The 15854-nt window shown below is 35.8% G+C and overlaps 1 protein-coding gene across 4 annotated transcripts in view; it reads right to left on the bottom strand.

Moving 5' to 3' along the window:
• SYT1 (synaptotagmin 1) overlaps window positions 1–15854 on the bottom strand; it is a 334147-nt gene that overhangs the window by 63570 nt on the left and 254723 nt on the right. For 3 of the 4 annotated variants that reach the window (XM_053978182.1, XM_053978180.1, XM_053978181.1), the window contains 3 exons: window positions 12169–12291; window positions 8770–8937; window positions 5375–5542 (listed from right to left, as the gene is read on the bottom strand). In XM_053978182.1, the coding sequence (XP_053834157.1) occupies window positions 5375–5542; window positions 8770–8937; window positions 12169–12291 (459 nt within the window). The remainder of the gene's footprint in view (window positions 1–5374; window positions 5543–8769; window positions 8938–12168; window positions 12292–15854) is intronic. The other variant, XM_053978183.1, reaches the window with a different exon arrangement.

Below are 15854 nucleotides of genomic sequence, written 5' to 3' on the forward strand. Positions count from 1 at the left end.
TTGAGACAAGCTCCCTTTTGATTTCAAGTGAGCCAATTACATTATTTTTATTATAACACAAGAAAGTGACCTCCTAAGGCGTCTCTTCCAGAGAGGGACTTAAGAAAGAGAATACTCAACAAAGGCATATAGAGTGGGATTGTCAGCATTTCAAAGTATGAAAGGTGAGAAAAGAAATGCATAATTCTAATGAACTGAAAAGAGTACTCTTACAGCTCCACTTGAATCATATTGTTTTACCTTTAAAATAATTTTAGCATCTTCAATTTCAAGATGAAAAACAACTGATTAACTGCTGAAGAATTTTAAAGCAGGCTTGCTTATTCTCAAACTTCTTAACCTCTGTTTTGTTCCATGTCTCAGTAGGAAATTCAGTTCCTTGGCAGGACAGATGCTGCACTTACAATGTTGAACAGGCATTCAACAATCTCTGTTTACTGCATAAACTCTTCACAAAACCTGAAAATTAAAACCTCCTTAGATTTAACATTTTAAAGTTTTAATTGGGAGTAAGAAGAAGTGAACTTGAGAAGATGTAAACACCATGAAGAAAACATAGTGTTCCAATATAACATGCAGCTAAATAAAGGAAATCTCACTTTTTAAAATCTGTCTGACACTCTGACAGCATCTCCATAGGGGTAATGATACTTTCTTTCGTAAAGCACTGTGCTATCTGAAAAGCTGTAAAAGAACTAAGTGTTATTACCAGTGATGGGAAAGGCCTATTAGATCATCTGTCCATTGCTCATGTAACTATAACAGAAAATAACAGTGATTTGCTGCTGTAATTTGACAGTGACTTTTTAAAAAAATGTCCTTTCCTCTTAGATCTCTGCAAGTTTCAGTTCCAGAGAGTCAATGAGCTGGGTGGCTCATCAACTTTGTCACAGTCTGACTTCTATGAAGTACACCAAGGTATTAAATACAGGTGTTTCAGGCCCGCTTTTTCCCCTCCTTCCTTCACCTTTTACTTTTGGATAAGGCAGGAAAGAACAATCCTCATGAACAGCACAGTCAATGTTCACAGAACTGCTCTTTCACTCTCCATCTGCAGAATGCTTCCTTCTCACCCCTTTCCAAGGCAGCACCGTGCATCTCTCCTGCTGGGGGCTGTGCATCATGTAGGAGTGTGCTGTTTTCCAGCAGACCTCCCACTCAGAAGCCTTTTATAAAATATACTCATCATCATCCATTGTGGTATGAACATGCATCCATCATGTAACCTAACCATGATGGATGCCTGATCAGATAATGTTTTGAGTCTCATGTGATAGCAGTTGTGAAAGATCTGCAGAACTCTTGGTGGTAGATACTGTCAGGTCAACAAAGATCCTTCTCCTTCTCCTTCTGAAATAACACTCTGCTTCTCCACTGCTTTCAAGGGAAAGAATTGTTTCTGCTCTTCCTTATATTCCCTAAAATTTCTTGGCATGTTTGCTACAAACGGTTTTCAATTTAAGTGCCAATATAACAAAATGTCTGGAGGGAAACCAGCTGAAGTATTCAGAAGATGACTCTCACTATGATTCACACTGCTGTGAGCAAAGAAGAGGTCTGTCTGGTCTTCTGTACTGGAGTGATAACAGATATTGGATGCAGTGTGTACTCAGATAAAGTTAATAGCAATTACATCTGGTAGATGACAGAAAGGAGTAAACTCTTGTGATCTGCTTTTTAACACTCTGTACCCAAACCATTATATGTCAGACTTGGTAAAAGTGAATAACCTTTCAGTATCTACCACTCCTCCCTCCCACACTCAGTCAAATGAGACTGAAGGACTAGTAGACACAGGGACAGCAGTTCTAAAAGCAGAAAAAAGGATTTAAGGTATGCAGCTCATTAGTAGCAGCCTCCTCAATATTTAGCAGTCATTTCACATTCCCAAAGCCATCTCACAGTCATAACAAACGCTTATACAAAGGCTTGTACCTTCAAAGTACTTCACCAACATAAATATATTAATAAGACCTTTCCCAGAAGAGAATGCAGTATCAGAGAGACACCATTCAAATGACTAGGCTGTGAGAGATAGAGCTTACATTATTTCATTGAACCTTCATCCTCCATCTTCAATTCTAAGCCCATTTAAAAAAAAAGGACAGAATGTACAGTGGAGCTTTATGAGCAAAAAGAAGAGTAACTGCTTCTAAAATTGTTTTGCCCCCTATGATTGAAGTGGTAATTAAGTTGTAATTCTGTGATGTGCATCAACTGAATTTGACATAAACTGAGATTTTTATATTCACTTTGACTGATGCCACCTAGATAGTTCTTTTAAAGTGACTAGTGACAACTGCCACTGATTCACTTTGGTATACATCTTGTCTAGGGGTCATAATTAAAACATTAAAGACACTTTGGCAACTTATACTTAATTTCAAACTTATACTTAATTTCATATTTAGAATTGTAGTTAGCACTAGGTTGCTGAGAACTGACAAACTTGCCTAAGTGTTGTAAGGGCAAGAAAGAAAATAAAGTCTGTCATTCTTCAAATACTGCAAATCTCATGCAGATGTGCTTTTCAAGGACAAATTCATTACACAATTATAATATGTGTAATAGTCAGCAAAAGATATTTTGTTAGCAATAGAATTACATTAGTAATAAATTTTTGGATGAAATCCAGTTGCTCAGGTTTTAATTTGTTGTTTTAGTACGCCAGACCACCATATCATGTTCATGATCACTATCAAAAGACAAACATGTGTCTACTGCTACACATCTGATGGAGGTAAATCATGTTAGCCTTCATATACACAGTGCTGTCTTTGCTAATTCTGAAACCAGGGTACTTCTTGGTTGCAGCTGTATCTGCTGTGAATTCTGCAACATCTGCTGGGTCAGATGACAACCCCTTTATGCAGATATGATCTCTCCCATCCCTATTTATTACCACTTAAAATACACTAGAATTTGCTTGGAATGTTTTCTGTGATGCGGGGACTGGAATATCAAAGATGGTAAGGTACTTGAATCAAATATGGAATATGCGTGACATTTCATGTGAAACACAATGCCCAAACTTCTCCTTCTTGGTAGAGATTTCTCTTCCAAATTGGGCAAAGCAATTATTTGAATCTGGCTCAACGTATATATGACAGAAGTAGAGGTTCCATAATAGACCAGAATTGAGTTTGGATTAAATACACTTGTCTAATGAGTAAGTGGTTTTTGTAGGATCACTTTTTATTTGTACAGTGAGCTTATGAGCTGTTACGAACCAGATACACATAGTATATAGAAAATTAAGATTAAAATGTCTCCATATACCTCAAGTTGTGATATTTTTCCATATTGACTGGATACCTTGCATGCTTGAGCACTGAAATGCAAAAATAAAACACGAGACCTCCTATAGTATGAAAAAATATTTAAGGAGTTGGTGTAAGCATAGTTTTTCATATCAGCATATTGCCTAGCTCCTTATAAATGGCCACTTCAAAAAGTGGCAATTTCAAAAAGGTTCCATCAAAAACGTATAAAAATAACAGTATTTTTTCTGCATAAACAGTACCTGAAATTTGAAGAAAGGTGAGAGCAACCTAGATTTCATCTCTACAGTAAACTATTCAAAGCTCTTGCAATACTCTTCTAATATCCAAATACTTCTGGAATTATTTGTTTTAATTATCTCCTTCTGTTTTAATAAATAGTATTTTCCAACTCAGAATGCATTTCTGGAAGTAGCTCACACACTCAATATCTGTTTCAAGCAAGGTTTTAATCATATTGTATTAGCAGGGTATGAATTTTATGAAAGCAACCAAGTGGCTGCATCAGGTCTTACTGTGGATGTTAGCTAGAACACTTAAGAAGCAACTTTCTATGTAATAAGGCAGATGAAACCCCACACTAATCTGTAGCATGTTATCTGTAAACTGCATATAGGGATATCATTGTTTATATTCTAAAAGATTAAAGTTATACTACAAAGGCAAAGTGACAATTCCTTTTTGCATAGTTTGGCTTATTTTATGTGTTTTGAAACAGAAAAGCATGAAACACTTTAAAATCACACAAAGTAGTGTAATAAAAGTAATTAATATGAATAAAATTTGTTACTTAATAAAATTTGGAAGGATTAACACACTCCAATTTCACATTTTTAGCTTTCTAGTATGCTAGACACTTAAAAGAACAGGGCCCTTGAACTAAAAACTTCCTTTATCTCTTTTTTTCATTTGCATATTTAACTCTAAGAGTAGAAGAAAAATGCCCCATATAGCAGGGCACTGATGTCACCTGCAGAAAGAGAGCCCTGCAAATATTGCTACTAAGAAACAATGCCATGCAGAACAGTCTCAATGTAGCAGTGGCTTTCAAATCAATAAGCAGTTGAAAAAAGCCAATACAGTCTTTAAAACAAACACTCAAAAAAGAAGACTGAAATCTACAATTTCTGATAACCTGAGAAGGCTGCATGGCTCTGCATTTGATGCTGTTTTCACCACTTTTAGTCTAAATCAATACTCAGGTTTACATCACTTGTGAGAAGGAAAGATTTCATTCAGAGATTGTCCCTTTAATTATAGAAACTAAGATTTGAATCCAAAGCACTTTATCAGCTGAATTAGACAATGAGAAACTCAGACTCATGATTACTTTTTCTCCCACCAGAGAATTAAAGCATGCTATGCACTCTGAGTGGGCAAGTACTGTCTATCAAACAAAAGAAAAAATAATGTAAAAATGAGGACAAAATAGTCTTACAATAAGCAAAAAGTTGGATGTATCAGTATGAACAAGCTCACAGGATCCACAGTCTGATGAAATATTTCCAAGAAGTGTCTTGTGTATATGTAGCACTATACCTAATAAATAATTGATCCAAGTGATGTTGACAATGAGAGGAAAATAAAAAAGGTGATAAATATTTGAGTAAGATGACATTCCAAGGTTTTTGTAAAATTCATAATTCTAATCGAAAGATATTATTGGATAGCAGTTCAATAAAACTGTAAGCTATTTCAGTGAAGCCCTACCATTATCATCATGCACAATAAAATGTCTTGAGATGCAAACCCCTGAGAGCCACCAAGAAACCTAAGCACACATCACTTATAATCAAATGCAAATTCTATGTCCCCAAAATGCACCAATTCAAGAACATGTCAAACTCATGAAAACATTTTTAATATGTTGCATAAAGTATCAAAAAGATTGATTGAATTAACAGAGGCGAATGTCGCATTCAATGAGTATTGGAAAAGATGCTTATCAAAAATTTATCAGGCAAAGTAAATCTGAGAAATGCTGTCAACAGATGGGAGCTGTCTCGGCAAAAACAAATATTGCTAGTTTGTCTGTTTCTCTAGGTGAAGTTAAAAGTGTTTTGGGAGGAAAAAAAAAGTTTGATTTTTCTTACCTCTTCTTTCTCTGCACTTTGCAAGTCCCTCCACTCCTCAGTGACATGACCGAAGTCCACTGTGTTCATTGCAACTTTATATTCCCCAATGATATCATGTTTGGAGAAACGATCAAAGTCATAAACTGCCATCACTAAAGTTTTTCCACCCAGCTCAGAGTATGGCACCTGCAAAGACAAGGAAATGACAAACTCTGCGTCTGAGACAATAAAGATTGGTCCACTACAATGCAAATCTATTTCTTTGGTTTATCAGCTGTCATCTCAGGTAAATTGAACTGCAGAGAAAATTATGAGGTGTATTTGTTTCAGAGTTACCAGATGCAGTATTTCTTGAGACAAGGCTCTGGCACTCAATAGAACAATGTGGCAGCTCACTCATCACTCCCAGGTTTTTCTCATTCTACTTCAAATCGTTTTGTGGGTGATGAAACCAAAACAAGAAGCCAAATTACTTGCACTGAAGACACATGAACTTTTCACACATTGGTGTTTTCTACTCAATAAATCACCTGCCATCACTCAGAGATGGCTAGCTCCCAGACTCAAGAAAAAACCAGAACTGGCTTACTATATATGAAACAAAGTAATTAGACACTGGATATGTCTCTTACAGTACCAATACCTATTACTTACCAAGGCATATTTTTCAATGCTACACCTTTCACATATTAGACACTAAGGTGCTTTTTAAGTCACAATGTGTAACTAGAAATTGTGGTGGCAGAAGGCCAAGTTCTGACTAATTCTCCAGTTGTTCTCATGTGGTTCAGACAGATGCTGTGGTTTGGATGTTTACAAGTCACATTTTTAATATTAGGATGGAGACATGCAGTTCAGGTAAGCTGCACCTGAGTGGCTGTCTGAAAAGGTCTGATTTAGGAATTTTTTGGATTTATATGAACACTTGTGCGGCAATCTGAATATATCCTGCAAGTATAAATGATTTCCATGGGATTCAGTAAATACTTCTTTATTAATTAGAAAGTGAAAGCGTGGCATTACCATTGGCCTTGTTAACCTCTATGTTCTTGTCCGCTTAAACCCTACGACTGTTGTCTTTTGTTACTGTTCAGCTTCCACTTATTAAAATACTTACTAATAAGTAGTAATTTTCTCTTTACATAACATCTTATATAACATTTAAAATAAGCTTATCAAGTTGAGAGCCAGATCTAGCTTCTATTATCAAGTCAAATAGTTTCAGTGGTACATGGTTGTGTATCTTAGTAAATATTACAGCTAAATCTATTTTTCATTCTCTAAATTATCTGTAGCTTCTAGAAAGGGCAAAGGTATGTGAAAGGAAAAATGTTAGTTTTATTTTTACACAGCCTGGAAAACAGGAGAAGAAAAATGTTCTAAAGTTTATTTCTCTGTTAGTTTATAATACCACTTAATGGATCCTAGTCATTTGGAATACAAAGACTACATTCATCATTTATTTTTCTGTACTTGACCTCACTAAAGCTCATTTTAGCTACCTCCCTTTCTAAATGTTTTCTTAATTTATTACTTCTAATGGAGCCTCAGTCTCCAGCTTTGCTCTGGACTATCAAGGATGGCCTCAGCTCTCATGAAGGGTTGCTCCCTCTCCCTGCTCTCTGCTCAGACATGATCGGTCTCTTGACTTAAAGCAAGTGAGATCTTGGTAAAAGGACACGTATACAGGAGTTTTTTTCTGGCACAGACGTATCACTCTTCTAGACATGAACCCTGTTCCCACTTGGGATCTGAGGAGGAACACCTCTCTCTGCCAGGCTGGTGTAGTGCAGCTAGGATTTCTCGGCTCCTTTTGGCATTGCAGTGTGAGTATACAATTTAGACAGCTGCCATCTGACAAACACTTGCACCATGGAGGTCTAGGCAAAAGAAATAAAAAAGGGAAGGACTAAGGTTCAGGGCTCAAGATGCAATACAGCAGAAACACAAGTCAACTCATTCCCATTAGCTGTATTTTGGGAGGAAGGCAGGCAGCTGTGCCCTGTGAGAAGGCAACAGCAGAGGCCTGGGCTACCTGGTGGGCAGCACTGCCAGAGAGATGGGAAGGATGCCAACAGAAACTGTGCACCACCTGAAGTGGGTCACAGGAGCAAAGCTCTGCACAAGTAAATGAGACACTGTCAACAGTTCCCACAGAAGTTATTATAGTTGCAGTTCCAGTTAAATGGTCACTGGAGTCCTCAGAACAATGACAGTACCTGGCACGCTCTGCTGGTTTTATCTCAAGTACAGACCACAGACCACAGGGGATGATCAGTACCATATTGAGATGCACCTAAGCACTCTGTCAGGTCTGGCATGGAAAACAAACTATCTTCTGGAGCATAAAATTTAAATATTGAAGATGTGACTTACAACAAGTGGACATTATAGTCCAGAAGTGGCTGATCTGATTTATAACTTGCGTCTTCATCTTAGATGACAGCATTATTTGTTCTTTCTTTGCTTTTGTGAGCTGCACGGGAATATGTAATTTAGAACTCTGCTTTCTTTTAAATACTCTCTTAGGAAAGCTCAAGAAAGAAATAACTCCCCACAAAAGATTACTTTTATGAACATCTTCAAGGAAAAAATAAGCTTATATATGCAGTAGTAGTTGTGGCCCACAGGGATATCTTTCTTATTGAATGATTTCATAGCCTGAGTCTTTCACTGTTCCAGTTCTCAATCTGTAGCTTTGTGCCCAATTATAAAATTGGGCACAAAGAGAAAGGCCTGAAGTAACAGCAGAGGAATGTATATAAGGACAAGCCCTGTGAAACATGCTGTACAGTATTCCTTTATTCTATTTAACTGGGGTTTAAATTTGGTCATAGTTTTAGAAAAACACTATTAATAGATATTATTGGAACGATGTAAATACTGTAATGTAAGGCTTACCTACATTTATTTAATTCATATTTTATTAAACCTGAGAAAGGATCTCTTTTCATATATAAAGTAGCATGGCAAAGAACTGCTATGACAAAGTCTAGCAAGATTAATCTGCCATATTGTCCTTCACCCATTTACTTCCCTTGAGTTTTAATATATATTCCAGGAAATGTTATCCTGAATTTCACGGATCAGATATTTAAAGAAAACATTCGTCTAGTGAAATTTACATCACATTTGTCAAAGGGTCACTGTTTTCTGAATTTCTTGTACATTTTATCCAGCCATAAAATATGGATCCGATTATCATCTATAAGGATAATCAAAGTACCTAAAACCAAACCGTGCCTTTTAAACCTATCTGACCCTGTATTATACAGCAAGATTGAGTATCATGGCTTTCTACAACATGAAAAATCTTTTTGCTGCAGTTATCAACTAAGACATCTAACTTCATAGCCAAGCATGAGATACAAAGTGGTTAAATTAAGAAGTATCAATAATTATAAAAAAACTACCTTGAATGTAAATTGCTCATTGAAAACAGGGTTAAGGGTCTTTCTGTGGACTTTTGTCTCATATTTCTTCTTCTTATCAGGCAGCAGGAAGACTTTCACATAGGGATCCGATGTACCACCCATATCTAATGCAGGCAGCTCAGCTGCTTGAATAATCCCAACCAGAAGCTGAAAAGAGAGGAAAAAACAGCAGAATTAAATTTCAAATTGATATCTATAAAAATACTGTAACAGAGGAATGTATATGCAGACTCTATTTCTGGTCTAGGAGAAGCTACACTTCCCTCACTTCTCCCTGCCACCCCCCACTCCCCTTTAAGGAAGGCAAATGAAGCAACACTATTGACTTTAGAAAACCAATTATGACAGATGCAGACTGTACAATGGCTGTTTTAAAGCAGAAAAGAGGTTTTCAAAGGGCAGCTGATTACAGCTAAATACAGACTTCATCCTTGTAAAGACTGCAATCAAGTAACTTTCAATTGCTCTCTCCTCTTGTGCATTATTTTTCTATGCTGAGCACCATGAATAGAAATCACATTATTAAACAATCAAGAATGTCTAATTTTGACTACAAAATTTGTATTCTAAACCCCCAACACGTAACCTTCCCCCACCAAACAGCAAAGGTGATTAAAATCAAATGCAAATTCTCAGCAGAGCTTTACTGAAAACAAATGAATCTTGCAGTCTTCCTTATATTTACGTTCTCTTGCTATGTACATGAATGGGCCCAGGCAGTAAACTAAGGACAGAATTTTCAAAAAATATCTCATGAAAATGAACCTTTGGTAACTAAATGCCAATAACAATTTGTAATTGCATTGCAAAACAGAAAAATTGTATTTTTAAATCTCTTATACACTTCAAATATAAGACTGAAGCATAGATGGAACTTGTAAATGTCTTGGCTGTTTTTTGTGTTATAAATGAAGGCTTATGCTATGGTATGTTATGTTATGTCATGTTATGTCATATAATCTAGAGACCCCTGACTGCATGAGGCCTCATCAGCATAATGCAGCTGAGAAAAAGAAAATACTTTTAATGTTGTTTCATAGATACAAAACTAAAGGAAACATTGAAGTCTTTCTTCAAAGTAATTCTGAAGATATTAGAAATTGGGAATGAAATCTGAGAATATTTTCTTCTAAAGTAGTGCTTCAATCACAATATATTTGCTTCTCTCATGGGTGAATTGTTTAAAATTGGAAACAGGAACTCTATGAACTGGAATATAGAACAATTTAGTTAATCTGTGAAAGAAACTTCTGGCTTCTAAGAGACTCCTCAAAGTTGGACTTAAAAGTTGGACAGTTTTAAATTCACAGTATGGCCTGCATGCTTTCCCACTGATAGGACTCTTAAGTTCCATGAAACATTTTCCTTTTACTGTATGAAATGCTTCTTTTGTGTCTCATTTTTATTCTAGATGCATAACAGTTCACAAATACATGAATAGGCTCAGGATCTACGCCAAGTTTTTCACATCAAAGACTGAAAAACAAGTCTATGATTTTTAGTTAACAGAGTGGAAAAGCAATTAAATTCCCTTTTACAATTTCTCTCTCTAAAACTGAGGCACAGTGCTCTGGAGAGTTCATTGGTCACCTTGTATTCTTAACCCTTTGCAATATATTAATAAAATTTTGGAACTGTAGTTTTATGCCATTGCATTATACTAACATAACTGAATCCTCTCTCCTACTCTTTTACATCATCTATCCTTTGACAAATTTTAGGCTGCTACATAGTTTAGAGCAGCAAAACAAAATAGAAATCCACAACTCAGTAATTTATTATCTTAATTAAAGACAATACAGACTTACAGATTTGTGGTTCTTCCATCCTATTTTCCTTTGTAAAATATGGCTCATAAAATCAACATACCCTTTAATAAGATTCACACAGAAAATTTGTTTTCATACTCTAAGAAAGAAAACTGAAATCCATTATTCAGAACACATTTGCAGCTTTTCCTTTCCCCCTCATTAAATCTTCTGCTTCTGAAGGGTCTACACTTCATACTGATTTCATACTGATTTCAAGGAGGATCAGTGTGACTTATCACATGGTCAGGCAATTTGCTCTGGGAGTTGAGGAAAAGCTCCTTTAGCAACAGTTAAAGGCTTCAGAAAGGCTTCAGAACTCTTTTTAGCTCTTACATTGTAAAACAAAGACCGGTAGTCAGAAGATTGTTGAAAATACAGGCAAATACTATTTATTATGCAGGTCATAGCTGTGTATAAATACCTTCCTGCTAATAGAGAGATTTATCTTAATTTCTCTTATTGTCTTAGCCTTGCAACAAGTAAGAGTACCACGCTCTATGAACAGCATCAAATAAAGAATATGAATGTGGAATTTATCACAAGTACATATGGAAGGCAGTTCAGGTGATGAATAGGAATTATTGGGGATTTACCTTCAGTAGTCATTTCTTTACCTAAACAGGAAAGAATTATGTGATTTTGACTGAAATCGTCAAAAAATTAAATGCAGGATATGTGTTCTCAAGTTTACTAAAAGATACACAGTAGAAGTGAAGAACTCAGATGAGTTGGTGTGCTTGCAAAATTAAGCATAGTGAATTTTAATGTGAGGCTGTGAATTGGTTTAATTGACAAAACTGATGCCTGGTAAAAGAGGCCAGGGAGGGGAATAAAATACAAGCTAGTTCAGCATGTGGCTAGACCTGTTAAGTGGTCAATTCTAGGTCTACACATTATAGTGTCTATTAATTCTGAAAACTTGGTAAGTATGCCAAAGTTTAGTCTTACTAGCCCCAGAGCAGAGTATTGAAGTCCTTAAATTCTTGTCCAACCTTCCTTTTTTTTGGGTTACAGACCTTTTTATTTGAACTTTTATTCCAAACTGGAATTTTGGGAAATGTACTTTCATGGAGAGCAAAAGAACCCAATGCAGCTAGTTATTACAGCAAAGTGCACGCTTGATGAAGTGAGAGAAAGCAATCTTACCAACCTTCTAGAAGACCCAGTGAATCAACTTACCTTTAGGTCCCTCTATTTTTCATCCCATTTGTGTTTGCTTACATTTTAAATAGTTGAAGGCTGAAGCTACATTATAGTGACTGCATGCAAACTCCATAATTTATGTGGATATGTGGATTGACATTGGTTGGTGATGCTTTAATTTAAGTTATTAATAATCATTAGATAAAACAGGATATTCAGTTTTTGATTTAAGGTGTAATACAAAGTCTAAGTGCATTCAATACCAATTTAGTAGTACCTCTGTAATGAATTTTCTGTCTTATTTTCTCCCTTTCCTCCATGCACGTAGTAAGGATTTTGGAAATATCTACTTTAACTAAATGTATTACTTCATTTTCCACTTACACACACAGAAACAAAATATTACAGGTTGGTTGTTTCGAACCTGATTATTCTGGAAGTCATAATCCAAAGAATATTGTATTTTCCCTAGCTTCTCAACTTCTTTGGCTTCTTCCTTCTCTTCCCCATCAGTCAGCCCAGTCTCAGCATCATCATCCTTAAGAGCCTAGAAAGAAGAAATGTAATATTCATAAATGAGGCAAAATGTTAAGTAGCAGTTTAAAATAGACACAATCCTCAAATCTATTTTAGAGCCATTAAAAGCAAGCAAAACAGCAGAAATTCAAATATGCAGTTTTCATATATATATATCTCTACTTTCTGAGTTGCTCAATAAGATGTTATAAATCAGCAAGCAAGCAATGGAAGAAGGAAGAAAGCTCCTTGGACTATAACAAGCAAGGATTGTTAAAAAACCTGCAAGTAGAAACAAAATATCATCTCAACATGAAAAAATAGTTCTTCTGGGCTCAGACTGGCTCTTAAAGAGGCACAAGGAGGCAAACATGCTATTAAGTAAGCCAAGTCACGCATTCATTCAACTTAAGAATCTTGGCAATGTCAAACCTGGTTATACATGCTGTGCATTGTTTGCATTTGGCAACACATTTCTGTAGGACTACTGTGATAAAGAGCATGTGCTGTGGATGAGCTCTTTCTACAGTCATATGCCAAACATTTTTCATGTTTTTTAGAATGAATATGGAAGCAAAGTTTCCACCATGCCATTAGCAAATGCATGTTCCTCCTTTTCCCTCCCTCCCGAGACCAATTTCCTTTTTTTTCATTCTTGCAATAAAGCTTGGCTGAACCAAATTGACTGCGAGTTGATTTTAGTTTGCTTAGAAAGAAACACAAAAATAAAGAAATACAGTACTGCTTGCAAGCTTTGTCAATTGCATATAACCTATTTTTTAAAGGACACAGCAGTTATCTTAGATTTTATACATAATTAAAATACTAAATGATGTAATTTTTTTTCCTGTACCAGAAAGCAGAAGCATTTTCACTGTGTAAAAGGTAAATCATACAATTATTAAACCACATGAACCATAATTAACTATGTAGATCTTATTCTAGCAGATCCTCTCCTGGATAAGAAATGAAAAATAAGACAAAAGTGATGAGGCAAATAGTGAAAAATTGTGGAAAATGTGAAAGTAAAGTTGAGAATGTGAAAATAAAGAATCAATACTGAGCATTCATCCAGAATTATTTGCATGTTAGAGTAAACAGAGTACTTGTCTGTAAGAGCACTATCTGAATGAAGGTTCTTTCTATATGAAGCTTCTGTTTGCACAGACAAAGTGCCAGAATAAGATGTATTCTTTGTTGCAATGTAATTTTTCTGCAATTGTGTTTTTTTGTGTTGTAGGAAACTTACAGCATTTCTTAACAATAGGTTGCTGCTGGAGCTCTCTGAAAAGGTAGCAAGGCTAGAGAGTAGCTATATACACAGCTGACAGTGGTCAGGGAAAGAAGAAACATGAAAGCATTAAAATTCTCACTCAGCCTTTAATACAGTGAGGGCCATGCAACAGTTGTGTGGGTTTGGAAAGACGGAAGATTCATCTCTGAAGTAGAAAATGTTCTTCTCCAGATGCCAGATCTAAATAAAAAAGGTCAGACTCAAAACTGCATGATGCTAAGCAATTATTTCTCTGCTTTTGAAATTAGCTAGAAATTCTGTTGGCATAGCTCAAATGAAACCAATCCAACAGCTTTGATTTTTGCGAGCTGAGGAGCTGGGTCTCATGTAAATATAAATATCTGAATGTTAGTGAATGATGGACTATCTACTAGAAACATAAATTACATTGTACCTGGATGAGACTGGGGGGAAAGGTCAGTGATGGACAGAATCACTTGTGAGACTGGAAGAATAGTATTTTTTAAACTAATCATTTCTATTTGGAAGGGCTGAACTGCCTGAAATGAAATTTGGTTTGAGACATTTTATCACTGAGCTCTTAGTAAGTTCCTTGACTGTAGCACAACATTTTTGTTGGTACAACAAGTGTGACACTTGAAAACTGATAGGCTCTCTGGCAGACTATACATGGGATTGTATAGAGTGATATGATTATGCCAAACATTCTTGCTTTTGATAATAAAAATAAGCTTAATGTTTTGTGGTCATAAAAAAAGATGTGACTCAATCTATCTGAAGCAAGCAGGTTTATCTGAGTCTGGAACTGCTCTGAATCATCCCAGGATGGTCCTAAAAGAGGACTCCATGATAAAAGTGTGATATACAGCTCCAGTATATTATTGTTTCTGGGACAAGTGCTGGACTTTCTGCTTTTCCATCTACTTTTGACCTGGATTTTCTTTGAGAGGAAATATCCTATGGCCATTCCCCAGGGAGAAAAGTGAGAAGGCAAAAAGAACATTATACGCTAATTTCCAAGTCAGAGGAATTGTAGTCCATCAAGGCAATAGTTTCCATACTTTCTCTAGAAAAACTACATTCTCTTCTGCAAGGCTGTTCAGTCCAGATGACAGAGCTGTGGGTAGCTCAATGTGAAAAAATTCTTACTGTGACCACAGAAAATATAATGGGAAGTTAACATCTCTCTTGCAAGGGCGTTTTGAAGTACAGGCAGGAAACACTGTAGGGTTAAGAAACTTGTCTCCACAGGTTATGAGAAGGCTACTGGAAAGGTGAAAGCTATTTCCATGAGAGATGGAAAACAAGGTACATTATTGACATCAGCTGAGGAGCTACATGATTCTTCTTGACCTTGACTCAGAAACACCGAACCACTAAGAAAAAACACTGAGAAAGAAATGGTGTTTGGATATGGACAAGTTTGTGGCACTGGGGGGAGGAAAAAAAAAGATAAATTATTATTTCTACAGCAGCCTGTAAATAATAGTTTTTACTGTTAAGAGACAAATTTGCTTTTAAACTAGAGGCTAATGCTTCCGGAAGAAGCTGAGTCAAAAGAAGCACTGAAGTTTCTCATGTTTGATTTAGCTGCTGAATTCCAAAGAGGAAGAAGAATTGGTTTGTTTCAAAGTACTTGAAACACCCCACAGGGATTTTAATTTTGTATTGAGATTCTCTAAAAGATCAATATTTAATGGAATATACTACAACCTTCAATTTATAGCATACTGCATCACACTGTATTGAATCTTACTGTTGCACTGCTACAATCAATTAAAATAAGCATCTATATTTTATTTGTTTTATAAAAAATAAAACATTTTTAATTATAAGCAAGCTTTTCATCAAGCTTTTGCAACCAATAAACTGTAACCAGAAAGACTGGATTTGGATGCAGAGGAATGTAAACCCTGCCCTCTAACATTTTCTTTAACTTGATGACATTTTAAATGCTTTTTTCTCTGAAATAAGCAACATGGAAATACATAATTGCATTGTGATGGAGACTGAATTTATCTTTTCTAATTTGAGAGGACCATGATTTTTACTCAAACAGTTTCTTTATTTCTGCATTACATATACAGAAACATACAACAGTAAAACATCTACTTCCTCTCAAATGTGTATAAATATCTGAAAAATAGGCTTGTATGTAAGCAGGTGTAGTAATGTACTAAGTGTTAATCCAGTACAAACATTTCAAGGTGATACATCTGTGTCTACTGAAATCAGAACCACTACTCTGCAGTGGATCTTACAACAAAAAGAGCTAAATTACAGCAATTTGAGATCCACTGTTCAATCTGCTGGTTGCATCTTCACTTCCATAATGTTAT

This window comes from Vidua macroura, chromosome 5, assembly GCF_024509145.1.
Source record: "Vidua macroura isolate BioBank_ID:100142 chromosome 5, ASM2450914v1, whole genome shotgun sequence".
Taxonomy (NCBI): domain Eukaryota; kingdom Metazoa; phylum Chordata; class Aves; order Passeriformes; family Viduidae; genus Vidua; species Vidua macroura.